Source organism: Emys orbicularis, chromosome 2 (genome assembly GCF_028017835.1).
Source record: "Emys orbicularis isolate rEmyOrb1 chromosome 2, rEmyOrb1.hap1, whole genome shotgun sequence".
Classification (NCBI taxonomy): Eukaryota; Metazoa; Chordata; order Testudines; family Emydidae; genus Emys; species Emys orbicularis.
Window position 1 is genome coordinate 262,353,151 of NC_088684.1, and position 19,819 is coordinate 262,372,969.

General features: G+C 43.0%; 1 protein-coding gene across 1 annotated transcript in view; it reads right to left on the reverse strand.

Annotated features, from left to right (window-relative positions):
• The window catches only part of PIP4K2A (phosphatidylinositol-5-phosphate 4-kinase type 2 alpha), a 209,377-nt gene that overhangs the window by 49,557 nt on the left and 140,001 nt on the right, over window positions 1-19,819 (reverse strand). Inside the window, exon 4 of the mRNA XM_065398140.1 lies at window positions 18,187-18,339. Within this exon, the coding sequence (XP_065254212.1) occupies window positions 18,187-18,339 (153 nt within the window). The remainder of the gene's footprint in view (window positions 1-18,186; window positions 18,340-19,819) is intronic.

Sequence of the window (19,819 nt, forward strand, 5' to 3'; positions counted from 1 at the left end):
AGCAACTTCCCCTAGCATAGTTCAAAGGACACTAGGAGGATTAAAGAGGTTCTCAGCCATGCCACTGCAGAGTTTTAAGAGGCTTTCTTCTAAAAGCAGAACCTGCTCCATAACTTTTTATTTCCTACTTGTTGCTGACTGAGTTTGGAGACTTGTGCAACTGGCACTTGATAAAATAATACTAAATTACTCCAAACTTTCCATTATAGCATTTCTTATCTTGATGGAGAGAGACAAAGGGAGGAATGCCACTTGCAGCCATAATCTAGGAGGTTGGTCTAGAACTTCCTACCTTTGAAACTATCAATCCCCCATTTCTGCATCACAGAGGAGGCAAAGCGAGTCATCTGTTTGGGTGGGAGCCCAGCAGGACTTGCATTGGTGGCCGTGGTTGGCAGATTTTCAATTTGTTCTTCTTGATATAAATGAAGTAACAAATTAGCCAACTCAAGTGCTTTTTAAGAAAGTTTTCCTGAAGTTTCCCACTCAGAGCTGGAATAAAAGTGAGCCTAGAAAATAAGCCAGTATATGCTTAGCAGGATTGCTTAATTTCAGTGAAACAGAAGACCTTCACTCCTTTAATGATAAAGGCTAATTCTTTTTTTTAAAGAACATTAAAAAAATTCCATCAAGTAGCCTCGCTAAAATATTTGTAATACCTAGCTAATAATACAATTACAAGTCCTTACGTGTATAAAATCCATTTTCTTACATGGATGTTGCATGAAACAACCTACTATCCATTTTTCTTATTACTTTGGATAGATGATTTTTCTCCTAGGTTTTCTTCCCAGCAGTAGCGTTGTATTACATTTAACAAAATAAAGTACCATCAACATATGGGCACATTTGGCCTGCTGTGCATCCAAATATAGTTTTAAATAAGCAATTATATGACCTTTTTCTTGAACACAAATCTTAAAGGTGAAATGAATAGCAAACGTTTGTGATCTTAAATTCTCCTTTATGTGCTATATAAACTAAGTCTCAAAGTTCTTCTCAATCCAAAATCTTTCTCTGCCTCTTTTTGCATTAGAAAAAAAGAGATCCTGGCTCTCACCCTTCTTGCAGGATGACTTTGGTGAGCTCTTAGGCGGACTGGAGTGGTGACACAGGATATATAATTGCAATGGTGATACAGGAAGAATAAATTGGGCCTTTTCCAGATCTTTTCTGATATATAAAGAATGCCTCAAAAAAAAAAAAAAAAAAGTTTTTCTGCAGGACGACTTTGGCAAAACCAGCCTGATGATATGGCTGAATCCTGATCTCTCAGTGCCTGAGTGGGGAAGAGCTGTTGATTCCTCCACAGTCTAAGATTCAACATCTCCTTCTTGCTTAATTATATACTCTGCAAATGCTAATTCTGAATGTACTCTGTATTTTCTATCTCTACCTTATTATCCCTTTAAAATAATTATATTTACAAAAAGGCTGTCAGCAAAGTGGCAAAAGCTATAGTGGTCTTATATTATACATTTCTTAAATGGCAATACTACAGATTAAAGCAGCTGCAGGAGGAGAGGGGGAGGTGTACATTGATTAGTGATATAACTTCAAATATATTTTGAAGATGTTAAAGAAGCAACAGTAGACACTGCTCCTTTGTGCTCATTCTTCGCTTTCATTTCCTGTTCCTAGACAGCAGAAAACAGCTCACGGTATTGGGGGGAAAACAGGTTAAAAAATCCTAATCTTGGAAAATTTAGATCCGAGAATTGTGTTATAGCAAATTACTGTCTCTAAATTAAAAAAAAGAAAAAAAGAACCGTACATAGGTTTACACATTTGCTCAAGATAGAGTCAAGTGCTATTCTTTTATCAAGCCCTAGTGTGATGGAATTTATTCCACTGATGAACTATTTAACAGGAAAATTATCTGATGGGCATGTAGCTGACCCAGTGAAGGGATTCATTAGCTGAATTACAAGACAAACACAGAAAGCAATGAAAAGTTATAAATGCAAGAGATATCTGCTATTCATTATGGGTCTTGTAAAAGCTGTGAAAGACGCTTCTCACTGCTAAATCGTTTGAGATTTAAATGAAATTGCCCTCATTTAGCTCAATTTTTCATGAACAGTTCTGAGGCACAAGTCCATGACTCTCAGTCCTAGAGCCTCAAGAGAACACAATATTTAGTTTTACCTATCAATTTGAAAGTCTGGCTAGAGGACCACCAACTTTTGTGTCTGTCCAGGACTCAGATCTGATAGCAGGAGCCTGCATCCTAACATAAAACACTGATTTATGATAAATAAGCTGTAGGTTTAATACCTCTCGAATGCACAACATTCGGGGTAAATATTTAACAACTACAGATGAAATCCTGGTCCTGTGGAAGTTAATGGGAGTTTAGCCATTGACTTCAATGGGCCAGGAAAGAATCCTAAATATTTAAACTAAATGAAGTAACATAATAGATGTTAACTGTTCAAATGTTCTTTAAAGCTTTTCTGTGTTGATAATTTTTTCCCCCCTTCTCTCTCAGAAACAAGAGTTCCAGTCCAGTAGGTAGTAATTAGGCTTAGCCTTACTTTTCTAGTTCTCCTGATTTTCTGTAGCAAGGCCAAATTTTCATAACAGGAATTTTAGTGTAAGCACATAGGGCCACATTGTGTGTGGAAAACACCCTGTGCAACCTCATGATTTGCATGGAGTTCAGTTAGCACAGAATTTGGCCCAAAGTCTTTTCTCCACTCCATGCAAAATCCCCTCCAATGGTCTTTCATGGAAGAACACCTATGAACCTTTTCCCCTTGCAAGATTATAAACACACAGAGAATCACACTAATATTCTAAAGAATATAAGATTCTTGACTTAAAATTTTGAATATAAGTAACTCAGCACCTTGTATTCCTCATTTTGCTATTTTGCTCCAAAAATTACCTCATCTTCTCTGCGCTTCTCCAATATGTTGGTTACTCCCTCAAGAACTACCCATCTTGGGTTTGTCAAATAGTGGGGTAATGCACTCTACGGGGAGTGACTTCTAAAGCGCACTAACATGTTGCACATTAACTGGTCAACATAGATGCTACAAGTGCACTCTGAATGTTCCCTAGTATGCTTTAATGTAGTGCTGTTTGAAACAGTACTATGTTAAACGCACTAAGGAATTTTTAGTGCGCACCAGCAGGGTCTACACTGACTAATTCATGTGCAACACACAGTGCACTTTAGAAATCACACACTGTAGTGCACATTAAATCCTCACTGTGTTGACAAGTCCTCAGAGTGATATCAGAATACCCTTTTGAGCACTTACAGTAGGACAGACAAAAATCAAGTACAATTTGACTGAAGAGTTCTCTTTTTTTCCCCAGCATTCTATTTTACAAGTGGCTTATCCAGATTCCTTGGCTGCTAATTATCATCATCCTCTGGTTGAAAATTTTTCTCCATCTCATTTCCCTCATCTGTGCTAAAAAATTCCTCCTCCACCACCACCACCACCAATGACTCTCAACCGTGGACTCAAATCCTCGATTCCACCTCCCACACAATGAATCCATGCTAGTTCCTGAATTTCACACAGTCTTGCACCATGCCCTCGTGTGGTTTGCCTTCTCTCACTTATTTTCTGTGCATTTTCTTTCACCTACCTTTCTATCATCTTTTTTCTTTTCTGACCTCTGTCTGACTTTGTGCATTTTTCTGCTTTTCTTTTCTTTTTTTTTTTTGCTGTTGCTTTTTATCTGGTTTCTTTGTTCTCCATCTCCTTCCACCCACCTCCAGTCTTCTCCATTCTTCCATACCTCTGCTGACTGGACATTCTCCCTCCCTCTCCACTGCACTGCACAGTGCTGGTCACTACAGGCTGTCTGTTGCCATAGAGACAGCAGGCAGTGTAGCAGGTACCACTGGTATGTACAGTTACCTGGAGAAAGGGAGAAAATATGCAGTCAGTAGGGGCAGCTACTGATGATGAGGCCAGAAGGGGGGGTATACCATAGAGTAATCTTGTGCCCCTTGATCCCAGAGGCTTGGAATCCTCATCCATAAGATATTTTATCTGCTTCTTGTGCTCTGAGCTGGCTTCCAAGTTTCTGTCACAGTGACTTCACTGAAGCCTCCTCCATTCTTAGCACTAGCTGTCATTAGGTCCCTTCATGGACCTCATTTTATAGAAAATCTCGATGTACAAGCAGTGCTAGTTCACCTGATACACTCCAGTGTCACTCCTGACCTACTTCTGCAATTATGCCATCATCCCAGTCCTTCATTCACCCTCATCGAGCCTGGGTGTTCACCATTCCTACACCACTGGCTGGTAGCAATTTAATCTTTGAAGTAATCCTAGTACATCTGGAGGAAGATGATGTCTGGGTTCAGTCAGATTTAAAAAACTGGCTCTGGTAGGTCCACTTCTAGCAATTTATTCCACTTGACACTGTCTGTCTGCCCTTGGAAACTATGGTCATTGCTATATCACTTGATGAACCCAGCCAACTGCTCCCTCTCTCAATCTCACACAATTTAAAATGCTGCAATCAACTCCAAGTCTCTCTTCTAGTTACTGAACCATCCCTTTTTATGTCATCACAATGCTTCCAGAAGCTTCTCAGGTGTTCCTCCGGCCTTCCTTCCTATTCAGGCAACCCACAGTCACATTCCCAAGTAACATTTTTTCCTCCTTGTACTTTTTATTCCTGTGTTGACTTTTGAATGAGCCTCAGGAATCATTCTGAATCTATGCGCGGAGCTAGTTAATGACTCACACTATGCACAAGTTTAACAAAACTTAAAAAAAAAAAAAAAGAGAGATTCTATGCTATTACATTCAGTTAGAACTTGGCCATCTTTTGTTGTGTGTGCCTACAGAACCTAGCCCAATGGGATCATAGTCCATAACTAGGGCTCCTAGGTGCTACAGTAATACAAATAATAAACTATTGTTTTTCAGTACCCATGTACCAGTGTGTGACAATATAATGTGGATAAAAGGAGTGGAGAGTATGCTTACAACATATGTGGGTGACATCTAGAGCTGGGAGGGGTTGGAAGCACTTTGGAGGACAGGATTAGAATTCCGAATGACCTCGACAAATTGGCGAATTGGGCTGAATTCAACAACATGAAATTCAATAACAACAAATGCGATGTACTATCATTAAGAATAAACAGTTACCTACCTTTCGTAACTACTGTTCTTCGAGATGTGTTGCTCATGTCCATTCCATTCAAGGTGTGTATGCACCCACGTGCACAGTTGTCGGAGATTTTTGTATTAGTGGTATCCATAGGGTAGGCTGTAGCACCCCCTTGAGTGCCACGCTCATGCCCAACCCTACGCCCTCTCAGCTCCTTCTTGCTGGCAACTCTGACAGTAGGAGGACGGTAATGGAATGGACATGAGCAACACATCTCAAAGAACAAGTTACGAAAAGGTAGGTAACCTTTTTTCTTCTTCGAGTGCTTGCTCATGTTGATTCCATTCTAAGTGACTTGGAAGCAGTATCCTTAGAGATGGGCTCAGAGTGCACAGTCTAGCGGCTTGCAGTACTGCTCTACTGAAGCCAGCATCGTCCCAGGCCTGCTGGGTAAGTGCGTAATAGGACATGAATGTGTGGATGGACAACCAGGTGGCCACTCTACAGATGTCCTGGATAGGCACTTGAGCTAGGAAAGCTCCCGAAGAGGCTTGTGCCCTGGTTGAGCGGGCAGTGACAATCACTGAAGATGGCACCTTTGCCTGATCGTAGCAGCAGCGAATGCAGCCAGTGATCCAAGAAGAAATTCTTTGAGCGGATACTGGACGACCTTTCATCCTGTTGGCCACCGCAACGAACAACTGGGTCGACTTGTGGAATGGCTTGGTCCTTTCAATGTAGAAGGCTAACAACCCTCCTGACGTCTAGGGAATGCAACCTATGCTCCTCTTCCTCCGACTTATGGCTTTGGAAAAAAGACAGGTAAGTAAATGTCCTGGCCCTATATGAAACTGAGACCACCCTGGGCAGGAAAGCCAGGAGAGGCCGCAGCTGGACCTTGTCTTTGTAAAAGACTATATAGGGTAGTTTCAAGGTAAATGACCTAATCTCAGAGACCTGGAGGGCAGATGTTATTGCAACCAAGAACATGACCTTCCAGGAAAGGAGAAGGAGAGAGGAGGAAGCCAGAGTCTTGAAGGGGGGCCCCCGTGAGCCATGACAGAACAAGATTCAGGTCCCACGGAGGGACGAGGTCCCTGACGTGCGGGTAAAGGCGCTTGAGGCCCTTGAGGAACCTGGCAGTCATGTCCTGGGTGAAAACTGACCTACCCTTGAGTGGCAGATGGAAGGCGGAGATAGCGGCCAAGTGGACCTTGATAGATAAAAGGGACAGTCCTTGGAGCTTGAGATGCAGAAGGTAGTCCAGGATTAACTGCAGCAAGGCTCATTCGGGCCAAATGCCTTTATCAGAGGTCCAACAAGCAAATCGCTTCCATTTGGCCAGGTAGGTCACTCTGGTGGAGGGCTACTTTCCTGTTGGATACCGGCCGAGCACTCCTGCTCCTCTGCATTTAACCATGCAGCAGCCAAGCTGTCAGGTGCAGCGCCGCCAGGTTCAGATGCCGTGGTTTTGGGACAGCAGGTCTGGCTGGAGAGGTAGCTGTAACGGAGCAGCCACCAAGAGGTCCAGAAGCATGCCGAACCAGTGCTGGCGTGGCCAAGCAGGCTCTGTCCTGCTTGATCTTCATGAGGACCCTGTGAATTAATGACACTGGGGGGGAAGGCGTACAACAGAGCCCCCGATCATGAGAGTAGAAGAGTGTCTGACAGGGAGCCTCTGTTGATCCTCCAAATTGAGCAGAAAATGGGGCATTTCCTGTTCTGCCTGGACACAAACAGGTCCACCTGGGGTGTCCCCCATCTCTGGAAGATGATGTTGACCACTTGCGGATGGAGGGATCAGTCGCAGCAAGACAAGAAGATCCTGCTGAGACGATCTGCCAGAGTGTTCCTGGCCTCGGGGAGGTGTGCAGCTAGGAGATGGATGTCGTGTTGTATACGGAAGTCCCAGAGCCTGAGGGCTTCTTGGCAAAGGGCAGACGATCTGGCTCCTCCTTGCTTGTTGATATAGAACATAGCTGCTGTATTGTCAGTCAGGACCTGGACCACCCTGCTTTCTATGTGAGGGAGGAAGGCTCGGCAGGCCAGACGAACTGCTCTGAGCTCACTGACGTTGATATGTAGGGAGCGATCATGACTCTACCAACGGCCTCGCATGCTGATATCACCCAGGTGGTCTCCCCACCCCAGGTCCGAGGCATCAGTGACCAGGGTCACTGATAGGAACAGAGCCGTGAAGGTAACTCTCTCCAACACCAATGCAGGATTCTGCCACCAGGTGAGTGACAACAGTACTTGGTCTGGGACCCTGACCACCCGGTCCATGCTGTGTCTGTTGGGGACATAGACCAAGGCCAGCCATGCCTGCAGGGGCCTGAGACTGAGCTGCGCATGTTGGACCACGTAAGTGCAGGCAGCCATATGGTCCAACAATCACAGGCACATGTGAGCGGTGGTGAGAGGGTGGATTTGCATGCAGGAGATGAGGTCCACCATGGCTTGGAACCGAGCCTCAGGGAGGAAGGCTCGCACCTGAGTAGAGTCGAGGACTGCTCCAATTAACACTATGCCTTGCAGTGGACTGTATAAATATTCAAACCCTTTTGCAGGGATGTAGTACTTCTCTTCCGCCTTCTTAAAAGTAGGCGGAATGGAAGTGGGGTGCTACCACAGCATTTGGCAATCTTAAGGACCCCTGGGTGGACGGGCAGCGTGACCTGGGCTGGGGTGGAGGAAGATATAGCGTTAAAGAGGTCAGACTCCTCTGTGAACTCCTCAATTTTTAACTTCAAATTGGTAGCCACCTTTAAGGAAGGCCTGGTGCTCCTTGAAGTTGTTGGGGGGACTGCCCGTTTGGTAGGGACCTGCCACCGTTTCGACCGGAGATGACAATGATTGCACCAACGGGGGAGGGGCGGGTTCCCCTTCCTTCTCTGGGGACTGCTCCTTAGGTGTTGGAGCCTGTTGCTCTGCCCGGCATCGGATTTGGTGTCGTGTTCCGACTCTGGTGCCAGCAGTGCCGGAGGCGGCTTGTCTGAGATGGCCAGGGAGGACTGGTGGGAACATAGGACCGGCATTATAGGCACGCCCCATGGGTTCCAGTATGGCCACTGAGTGGGCCACTGTCCCTGCTGCCATGCCGCCACTGCAGATGCCACACCAGTCTTGCTGGTTGGCGGTGAATCACTCCTCCTTGGCAAGGGACTAAACTCCCGGTCCGACTCAGACCATTGCCCTTCTGGCAACCAGGGCAGGGCCGTCAAGGCCTCAGTTTGCTGACTGACACAGGTTGGCAATTGGTGAGACAAGGGCAAGGTGCCTGCCTGATGAGTGATATCAGGGAGGTGGAGACTGTTGCCGTGATGGGGAGCGATTGTGCCCCGGTGGGGACCGACGTCTGGGAGACCGTCTAGGGGAAGATGACCTGCTCCACAGCGATCTTTGGTGTGAAGCTCACCAGTACCGGGGGTACAGGGACCAGTGCCTCGAATCCAGTGTCCCTTGCCTCATAGGGGGACAGCGCAGCATCGGGGACCTGGGCCTTCTGACCAGAGACTGAGGGTGCAGTGGCAGGGTCCTAGGCTGCAGAGATGGCGATCTATGCCTGCAGTCCAGGAACTGAGGGTGCTGCACTGCCCTATGGGGTGGACCCATGACCGGCTTGCCCTTGGGTCTTGGGATCTTAGCTGAGTCTGGTGCCTGCCATGGTGACTGCGGTGCCAGTCGGCCTGCTTGTTCCTTAGCTGCCGGGGCTGCTTTGGGCAACGAGGGCTCTAGAAGCCAGGGTCCCCTGCCACTCCCAGGAGTCGGAGGCGGATCCCTGGTTGGACAGGGGCGTCCAACCGCAGCGGTACCCCCGTGAAGCACCGTTGCGGACACATGGCCTGACATACGTCCTTTGCCTAAAGCCCCTTTCCCCTCTGGTGTTGGGGGGCTCCTCTTCTTTTGACGCTTCTTAGGTACTGATGAGGGGGAAATGGTGCTGGGCGGAGCATGGGGTCCGAGCTGGAGGGCTCCGAGGCAGGATGAAGCATAGCCTCCATGAGGAGGACCCTTAAGGGGATATCCCGCTCCTTCTGGGTTCTAGGGCGAAAGTTTTTGCAGTTTCTGCACTTGTCCTTTCTATGGGACTCCTCCATGCACTTCAATCAGCTGTCGTGGGGGTCACTTATAGGCATTGGCCTGTTGCATGACAAGCATGGTTTGAAGCTGGGAGAGTGGGGCATGCTCTGCTCTGGGACAAAGTTCCAGATGGGACTCTAACTACCAAACTAACCTAACACTTAACTTAATGGCTAACTAAGTACCTACAAAGTATATACAAAGAAGATATACAATGGGCTGTAAAGAACCGCTAACGTTCTTGCAATGCTAGACGAGGTGCTCTGACAAACCGCCACGGGCGGTAAGAAGGAACTGAGAGGGCGTAGGGTCAGCAGTGCCTAATATACCAGCGCATAAGCATGGCACTCAAGGGGGCGCCACAGCTGACCCTACGGATATTGCTAAGGCAAAAATCTCTGACAACTGTACACGTGGGCACACACACACCTAGAATGGAATTGACATTAGCAAGCACTCGAAGAAGAAAAAAAATGTCAAGTGCACAAGTACAAAATGGGGAATAACTGGCTAGATGGTAGTACTGCTGGAAAGTACTGCTGGGAATTAGTGGATCACAAATCAAATATGAGTTAACAATGTTGCAAAAAAGACTAATATCATTCTAGGGTGTATTAACAAAAGCATCATATGTAAGACACAGGAGGTAGTTGTCCTGGGTACTTGGCACGGGTGACACCTCAGCTGGAGTATTGGGTCCAATTTTGGGCACCACACTTTAAGATGTGGACAAACTGGAGAGACTCCAGACTCCAAAGGAGAGCAACAAAAATGATACAAGGTTTAGAAAACCTGCCCTATGAGAAAAGGTTAAAAAAACTGGGCATGTTTGATCTTGAGAAAAGAAGACTGAGGGAAGACCTGTTAGTCTTCAAATATGTTAAGGGCTGTTATAAAGAGGACGGTCACTGACTGTCCTCCATGTCCACTGAAGGTAGGACGAGTAGTAATGGATTTAATCTGCAGCAAGAGAGACTTAGGTTAGATATTAGAGAGCCGTATGGCAATAGCTAAAGAATCACAAGAGTTTTACAGTTGTCACTGCTGCTCAAATTCTTCACTTCTCATCAGGGTATTGTTTCCCTCTGAATCTCAGCTGGTACTTTACATTGCCCCCTCCCACTCTGAACACTTACATATTCCAACCTCATTTTTCCACAGAATTGTTATGTACATTTTGATTGAGGGTTTGCATTTTCCTGCAAGCTCTAAGGTCTTTTCTATACTAGAAAAATTACACTGTTTTAACTAAAATGATTTAAAAAATGATCTAGTTAAACTGGTGCAACCCTCTAACTAGACACACAAACTAAATCAATTTAAAAATAAATATGGTTCAACTTTTCTAGAATAGACAAGGCTTAACACCTCACGGCTTCTGCAGCATCTCATGTTTTTTAAATGCTAAAGATTTTGCTGCACCATAAGTAAACATACATTTTATCTTTTCCCTATTCACTTGGTATTTTTTCACTTTTAATATTAACAGATCAAATTGCCTTTTTGTAGAATTATACCGTAGTTATAAATGAGAATGCCGGAACCTACACTGCCTCTTTTGAAAATGGATGAACTGTAGCCATCACAAGACTTCAGCTTTAATGTGCTTAGTCATGAAAGAGTGACTTCTACTGAAAATCATCAGCTTGCTGCATTTTCAACAAGTACGCCTTAGTTTCTAAAAATCCTATGCCAAGGAGGTTTAAAACAGGAGACTGCATTTACACAATGCACCATATTATATTATTTCTTTTGTAGTACAATATTGCAAAAATTAGGAGGTGGAATTTTCAGAAGCTTCTCAAACATTTAAAATTATGACAAGCTAGAAAATTTGACATACATGTCTTGCTAACTGTACCCTCTAAAATAGTTTATCTTCACTGAAAAATAAAAGCCTTATCGTTAAAATGACTCTTTAAATTTAGGTTAAAGCCTAATGTCAATATAAATGTTTTTCTTTACATTTTTTTAAAATTCAGACTAAGGGCTTGTCTAGACAAACAATTACTGTGCAGCAAGATGGATTGTACATCTACAGAACTCCAGCATGCTGTGCACTAACTTTCCACGCAGACCTGATGCTGTGCATTAAAAGCTCCCTACTGTAGTTGCATACTGCTCTTATTCTCCAGATACAAGACAGAATTTTAAATGTTGGCAGTATGCACTTACTAACTGCCACTTTAGGTGGCAAAGTCCAACATTAGACACCACTGAGAGCTTCAAAATTCCCTATTCAGCTGCCACCTAACCCTGCAGGTGCCTAAATCCCCATGGCTCCTAAATTTCTGCCAGTGGGTATATGCAAAACTGCCTAAAAGTCCTGATGCTGCCGAACTTTTTGGAGCTCTAGCATGCACCTACGTCCTGGCAGGATTCTCAAAATTAGATGCGTTTCTACTGGATCAGGCCCTCCACAAAAGATAATCAGTGAGGAGCAGGCTGGGAATTTTTGGAGCCAGGCTATTGGGTATTCTGGGGTGAGTCTCTCTCAGTCTCTCCTGTTGTATAAACACTTTGGATAAACAAACATTTCTTGGAGCAAGAACAAACTAACTCTCCCATGTCCCAGGTCAGTGCTCTCACCACTGGGATATTGGGCTTTTTTGTTTTTAAATAGGAATGAAAGCAAAGTCCCAGGCTCATCTGATGAGTTGACTAGAGGCTTTAGTAAGTCAGATTAAAGCTTCAATCACCCCTCTGTTTTTTTATAGTGACCCCTCTGTTTTTTATAGTAATTTTTCATGTAATTCTTTCAAGACTAGTTCAATGTAACCTTTTAATTGTGGATACTTGTATATAACTAGTTTCTAATATTAGAGTCTAATTAAATTTGATCTTTTCATCTATTTCCTGCTACTTTATGGAAAGTATGTAAAATAGCAGTAATAAGCTTGTAAATGGGGAAAGTCTAACATGACAGGTTTTGAAAAATGCTACTCAATACTGTAATAGAAATACACTATCCAGGGAGACAACTGTGAGCCCTGGGAAATTTAAACACAAAAGGATATTAATCTGGTAGAAGTGAAAACCTAGTTTTACCTTCTATGTATTGGAAATATCCACCAACTTGCATTGTGTAGAAGATTGACTGGTTAGGAATTAGTGGTCATGACACACTATATGAATATTGATTGTCCCATTGACAAATTACTAAAAAGCAGACCAAGATCAGACAGTACTTCTAACGACTTTCTGATTCTGGTTTTTCCAGTGGTAGTTTCATATAGTATATGTGCACTGATTTAACTCCAATGCAAATGCCATTGCAACAAGATTTATTTTAATTATTTGGATTTAACTTTTCTTTCAGCTTTATCATAATCACTCTGTTCTTTTAACAACAGGTTGTCAAAAACACCTAAGGAAAAATACCATACACTGAAACTGCTCTGTTCCTCTGGCTCTCAGTGTTTATGAAGTTTAGCTAACATTTGTTAAGTGCATTGAAATTCTCCAGTAAAAAGCATGTTAGAAGCAGAAAGTATTTTTACATCTAATTCTTAATGCTATATCCAAAGATTATGCCAGCCCCTTTTTTCCAAACACCTGAATCAAGTTACTGAAGAGTCAACAATATTAATGATATAATACATATTAATAACTAATTCATTGGAGCAGAGACTTGAACTTGCATCTCCCACCTACAAGTGAGTACCTGAACAACCAGGCTACAATCATTCTCAAGTATGTCTAGTACATGCTCCCCATTCTTACGATATTTGGTTCTCTTTAATTGGTATAAAGTCCACCTATGTACCCCTGGTGCAGACATCTTATTAATTACTATTACTGTAGGTATTAACTTAGAGCCTGACATTTTAAAAATGCCATACAAGCATTAACTAAACACCATCAAGGATTTTTCATTCATGTTAGACGCATCCTTCAGTCAAACTCTTGAAAGGAGCGATTGTTTATTCTGAAAGATAATCTGAATTTTAACTAGTTCAACCATCTCAAAATTTGTATATTAACTTCACAGATAATAAGGATTACCATTAATTGCCTGGACAAATAAACTGGGTAACACTTTCAGTTTGCTGCACTGATTTACAGATCAAATGCCTTTGAGATCAAAGCTATGATACAAAGATTGGAAGCTTTATAAACTAAAAAAATCACAAGTTACAATTAGAGAATAATTTTAACTGCTAATTTGTCAAATTCTAAGAAGCTTACACAATATCATCTTTTACTAAAATGACAGTGTATATTTCCAGCAAAATAAAAATACATTAATCTTATATTGTATTTACACAGAGGGAGAGAAAAACAAGGATAATATAGGCAGGTAACTATGAAGTAATACACAAACCAACAGATTGTGATGACATCATGAAAGTAATGTTTGAGTGGTTTGTGATGTCAGATCCTGAAACATGTGACAGCCTTCCTAGTTTGCTTGTGCTGTGGTTGAAGGAAGATTTTTACAAGTATGAACATTTTGACTGAAACAACATGTAAAATTGTTCATTTGGTCTGACTTCTCCTGCATTCTATTTTTTGTAAGTTTATGTTTCTCGAAGATACAGAATATCAGAAGGAACAGGTTTTTTAGATGTTACATAAACTTACAGTTTGATTTCAAGTGAAGACCAGTAGGATGCTGATGAGTAATAAGTAAGAGGCAGAGGCTGAAAATCAGATATTTGCTAGTCAGAGGAATAAATCTACTAGCTAAAAGCAGCAATGAAGGTCTTTGAGTGGGGTTTGATGAGGGTACCCAAATGAGCAGCACTCCCAAATGCTTGGAAATGGGGTACTTAGTACTTCTCAGAATGCTGACCTTGGAATCTGCTAAAGGACCCAAATGCTCATATGGCCTTGGCTTACAGATGTGATAAATCTGAAGCCTCCTCTCCCACATACCAAAGGTTGGTGGGACTGAGCAAAAGCCTTGTTCTCTTTCCTCCACTTTCCCTGCCCCAGCTGTGAAGAGTGAGGGGGAGCTTCATTCTATCCTTCAGCTTCTCCTCCACACCCATCTGGCTGCTGGAAGGAAGGAGCATCACTCTTTCCCTGTTTTCCTCAGATGCTGCAAACCAGAAACTGTTCTCTTTTCTTCCTATTGAGAAAGGAGTTTAAGCATTCCTCTCCACCCACATTCCTAGAAGTTGAAAAAAAAAGACAAAGCTTTGCATTCTCTTCATTTGCTCCCTCCCTGACACAAAGTTACCTGCATACCACCGCAGTTGCTCACAGCTTTTATTTTGAGCTTCAGGATTAATGAGTATCAGAGGGGTAGCTGTGTTAGTCTGAATCTGTAAAAAGCAACTGAGGGTCCTGTGGCACCGTTAAGACTAACAGAAGTATTGGAGCATAAGCTTTCGTGGGTGAATACCCACTTCATCAGACGCAAGACTAAGGATTAATGAGGTTATCGTAATCTCACACACCATCACTGGTATTACGTAATAAGCACCATCAACATGCTTGGCATTAAAGAAACAGAGGAAAATGCTGCAAGAAAATGCTGTCTTCTTGCAGCATCAATCAATATAGCAAGTGAGTTGAAATACATATCAGGCCTAACATCCAGTAACTTTCGAGGTCTGCATTGTGTGTCAGATCCAGCAGTGCACACACACAGTACTCTTGCATTTGTGCATACAGTTATGCACATCTATAACCGTTTGAAAAGAAGGCCCATAAACCAGTGTTTGAAGGGTCAATTGTGAAGCAACAAAAGGGTTTTGGTTTCTTGTAAGTGACCTATATTTGATGAATTGTCACTGATATACTTTGCAGAAGTTTTAAGGAGGTTATGAATGAAGAAAGGGAGATCACGACACCTTTATCCCGTTGCTCAGCATCATTGTTTGCCTTCTTCTGTCGGTGCCTCTGATTCTGTATCTCCTCTGCTGCCTCATCCTGCCTCTTTCTATTCCTGCTCCCTGGTCTCTCTTTCCTTTCCTATGTAATACTCTCCTCACTCTGTCCCACTTCACTGATACTATATAAGGCTCTTCTACTCCAATTTCAGGAATTTCCAATTCGTAACACATGCCAATTCTCATAGTGTAACACTGACAGACCCCAGTCGTCAGGAGGCGGGATCGAACCTGGGACTTCTGAAGCTTACTGTATGAGCCTCTACTGCAAGAGCTAAAAGCCATACGGCTCTTAGCTAAGGTTGTAGCTGACTCATTAATCTCTAGATGGTCTAGGTGCCACTAGAGGGGGACACAGCACCACACCATGTAAGCACTGGTTACATACTTCACCTAGCTGAGGAAGCGTGTCCTGAGCCAGGGCCGCCCAGAGGATTCAGGGAGCCTGGGGCAAAGCAATTTTGGGGGCTCCTTCCATAAAAAAAAGTTGCAATACTATAGTAACATGTATTTGGAAATGTAAAAAATAACCAGTGAAATACATTCAAAAATTAATTTTTAATAATTTGAAAATACACAAAATACATTATTTAAAAACCCATTTAATGCTTTAATGGTATGTATACATTTGCAATTACATAATGGGCTGTTGCTGGGTGATGGTTGGTGCCAATGGGCTGTCGCTGCCTGGGGGTGGCGCTACTGTTGCCCAGGGCTGGGTGGGGAGCTGGGCTCTGGGTCGGGGGGTGCCCGGCTCAGAAGGGCTGGGCTCGAAGCTGGGGGTCAGGGCTGTGGGGGGCTGGGGTCGGGGGGTGCCTGGCTCAGAGGGGCTGGGGTCGGAGCTAGGGGTCAGGGCTGTGGGAGGCTGGGGTCGGGAGGTGCCCGGTTCAGAGGGGCTGGGCTCAGAGCTGGGGCTCGGGGGGTGCCCGGCTCAGAGGGGCTTACCATGCCGCTTACCCCCTCTCCCAGAGCCTCAGCGAGCTGCATCCAGGAGCTCCTGCCGCTCGGCCCGCCGGAGCTCGCAGCCCCGCCCCCTTGCCACACGGCTCCGAGCGGGAGGACCTCAGGACCCACCCGAGCCACGCCACTGCAGCGCTGTCCAGGGCTGCTCCTGGACGCGGGGCGCTGGGGGATGGAGGAAGGCGAAGGCGGGGAGAAGCCTCCGACATTCTCATGGGGGCCCCTGCGGGGCCCAGGGCAAATTGCCCCACTTGCCCGCCCCGGGCGGCCCTGTCCTGAGCTCCAGAGACTTCCCAGTTAATATCATGGACAAGCCCCCCACTTGTAACACCAACAGACCCTGGTCATCAACGGTTGGGATCAAACCTGGAACCTCCAGAGTTAAATGCATGAGCCTTTACTGCATGAGCTAAAAGTCTCATAGCTCTTAGCTAAGGCTGTAGCAGACTCATTAACTTCTAGATGGTCTAGGTGCCATTGGAGGGGGACAGAGTGCCACACCAGGCAGGCAGGGTTACAAAAGCATATTTACATTTCCAAGCCATTGTTTTTTGGGAGTGACAGGAGAATGAACCACATCATTGAAAGCAAAACACCACGAGCAAGAGGAAAACAGGAGAAATTAAGGCTGGAGATGCCTGACCTGATGAGGTAACATTACTCACAGGTCAAAAGTTAAAATGCTAATGCAGTCATAGGAAGAGTCCAAAAAACCACAAGGGCAATCTCCTGATGGAAGTTTGAAGCATTTGAACAGTGGTATGAACAGAGCAAAAATGGTAGGCTCCCCATCCTTTCTTTCAGCACCCCAACCCCTGAGCTGCTTCGACAAAGCTGCTTTCCCCTGCCCTCCTCCAACTGCCTCACAGCTGCCTAAGCAGCAACTCTGCTCATTGGGGATTTACCTTTCAAACAGAGAAATCTAAAGTAAAGTAATATAATTATTATGCAATGTCCTTTCTCTGATTCTTTTTGGATTGTCTGTAGAGCTGGACAGAGAACGGTAATTCTGTTTTGCAGAGGATTTTGATATTTTGAAATATGGATTCGTTCTGATTCAGAACAAAAACCAAAAATTTCTGAATCCTCTGTGAAAGGGAAAGGAGCCCCAGCTCTGGGACAGTCTGCCTGGCAGGCTGCCTTGTAACCATAGACCCTGGAAACCCTGGGGCAACAGGTTGTCTAGGAGCTATGAGTCAGGGCTTAGGGTTAGAATTACTCATGGAGCTGGGGCTTTAAGAAAAAACACCAATATCACAAGATGCATGATAACATCACAAGAGCTGGCACCACAGCATTTAGCAAACAGGCTGAAGCCACTTAGGGTATGTCTACACTGCACAGTAAACCAAGGCTCAGACTCAAGTTTAAGCCTAACTCCCCTCACTGTCCACACACAAAGCCAGATCCCATCCCTACCACTCCAATCCCTTCACACCACTCCAAACCACCAAGAGTTAGTGAGGGTGAAGAAATGCTGGAAGGAAGGAGAAAGAAGATGCTTTTTAGGAAACGTTTAGAGATTTTTAAGATGTAGTTATAATCCCCACCCCTCCCGGCCACACCCACAACAAAGGTTTATGCAGTAGAGAGTTTGATTTAACAGGTGTGGGAATATGAAAAATAGTATCAATTTTCTTTAAACTCTCTGAAAGATTTGTTAAGTATTTTCCCTGCTAAGTATGTTGTATATACAGAATACATCTTGGCATGGTATAACGGTTTTTATCAGCACTCATCTGAAATGACTTATATTATTCCCTCATGGCTTTGCCACACGAGTAGCATGGTTACCTCAAATACATACTGATAAAACCTTTTTACCCAGCACCATTTATTCTCCATATGTACAAAACACACACACACACTTGATTACAAGTGATGAATGTTGCATTTATATATTAAATGAAAATAAAGTATTGCTAAAATATATAAGCAGCATTTAGTCAATGAGACCGTGTGATGCACAAAAGAAAATGAACTAAATGATCTGAACTGATTCTATTTTCACAATCACTTATCAAGATCTTTTGACATACCAAAGAAAAATAATCTGAAATTAACTGACAATACATTAATAATGCAGCATCTCTACGGCCAAAACATCACACACTTAAAACTCTTCCTTAATCACAGAGAATTTCATTTACATTTTTCCAAATTAAATTTTTTAATACTTCCCATCTCCTGATAGTAACTAAAACATTACCTGATGATATTTCTTCAGAATGTTGTGCATTTCTGCTACATCTTCACTTGTTATAGTTTTGATAATATATCTTTTGTCATATGAGGTGTGAAAACGGGCACCACTTCGTGCTTGAGAATCATTAGCAAGTGGAGCACTTCTCGTCAAGGAATTCTGCCACATTAATTAAAAAAGGGAAAACATGTCAGACAAAAATACACAGTGTAGTTGAAATGCATGCAGTACACTCAAATTTGTTTTCTATTCTCTTACAAAACATTTGCACCTTGCTCAATTCTACCAAAATGCCAATCGGCTGCTAGCTTGGCTGAATGGTCATTTACTTCACAAAATATTTTGCAAAAAGAAAAACACCAGTGTCCACCAATGTTTAAATGATATTTCTGAAGTAAATTTACATTGATTTCGTACTCTTTATTTTAAAAACAGTTAGCTTTTGGAAGAAAATTAAATGGGGAATAAAACAGTTGGAATATAGCAGTACACCACAATAATTGCACATACAAAACGAATCAGTTGGAGCACTGTCATATTAATATTAATTAATGCCTGAGACAGTGTAATCTAGCACACAAAGCATGAGATGGGAGTTAGAATTCCTTGGTTCTAATCCCAACTCTACCACTGATTCAACGTGCGGCCTGGGGCAGGTTACATGCAGTCTCTGTTTCCTCTTCTGTAAAATGAGGGTACCTCCCTCCTTCCCTCAAAGGGGAGTTCAGAGGATTAGTTAATTTTGTATAATGCTTTGAAGTTACAAAGTGCGACAGGATTAGCAGGTGTTATTAGACTGATACTTATGTGACCTCAAGCTACAATAGGGTAAAGAATTCTCTTGCATTTTAGGGAAAACCAATGAGCAATCAGGTCAGCATTACTTTTACCATTAGGACTGGCAAAATGAAAATTATATAGTAAAATTCAACAAATACAGTGTACCATTGGCTGAAAATAACTTTAGATATAAATGTTTATACTGATTGGAATATACCAGGCACAGTACCTAACAATTTTTAAAAGTTACATAAATAAAATAAATAATAAATAATAATAATAATAATGAAATTACAACATGTAACAAGAACATACAATACCACTCCTACACCCTATTTAAATCTCCACAAAATTAGACTTTACTCCAAAAAGACTAATCAAGTTAGGTATGAGTTCTTGGAATATATTCAGAGACTGTACCACTTCTGGGTTCATAGAGCCTGCAGTCCAGTCCCCACTTTGCTTATCATTAGCTACAATTGAAAGAAATCCAACCCCTACCTCTCTGCACATAATGCCATTCTACTCAAACAAATGCTGCTACAAACAAAACAACCCCCATTCCCTTTAAATATATGATGAATTCTTACAATATATTGGTTCTCTGGAAAAAAGCTATTTGCATAGAAAATTGTATTAAAACTTTGTATACAATATACATTTATGCAACTTTCAACTGAAAATCCTTAAATGGTGATAGTCCCAGCAAATATCTTGTTGTAGTACTCTTAAAACAGGCAGAATAATTACAGTAGCAACACAGTACAATGTACTTTAATCTTTCAATATAGCACATTGTTGAAAGAGTCAGAGATAGATGTAGGATCATACTGCAAGAATGAGAACATTTTTAGAAAGT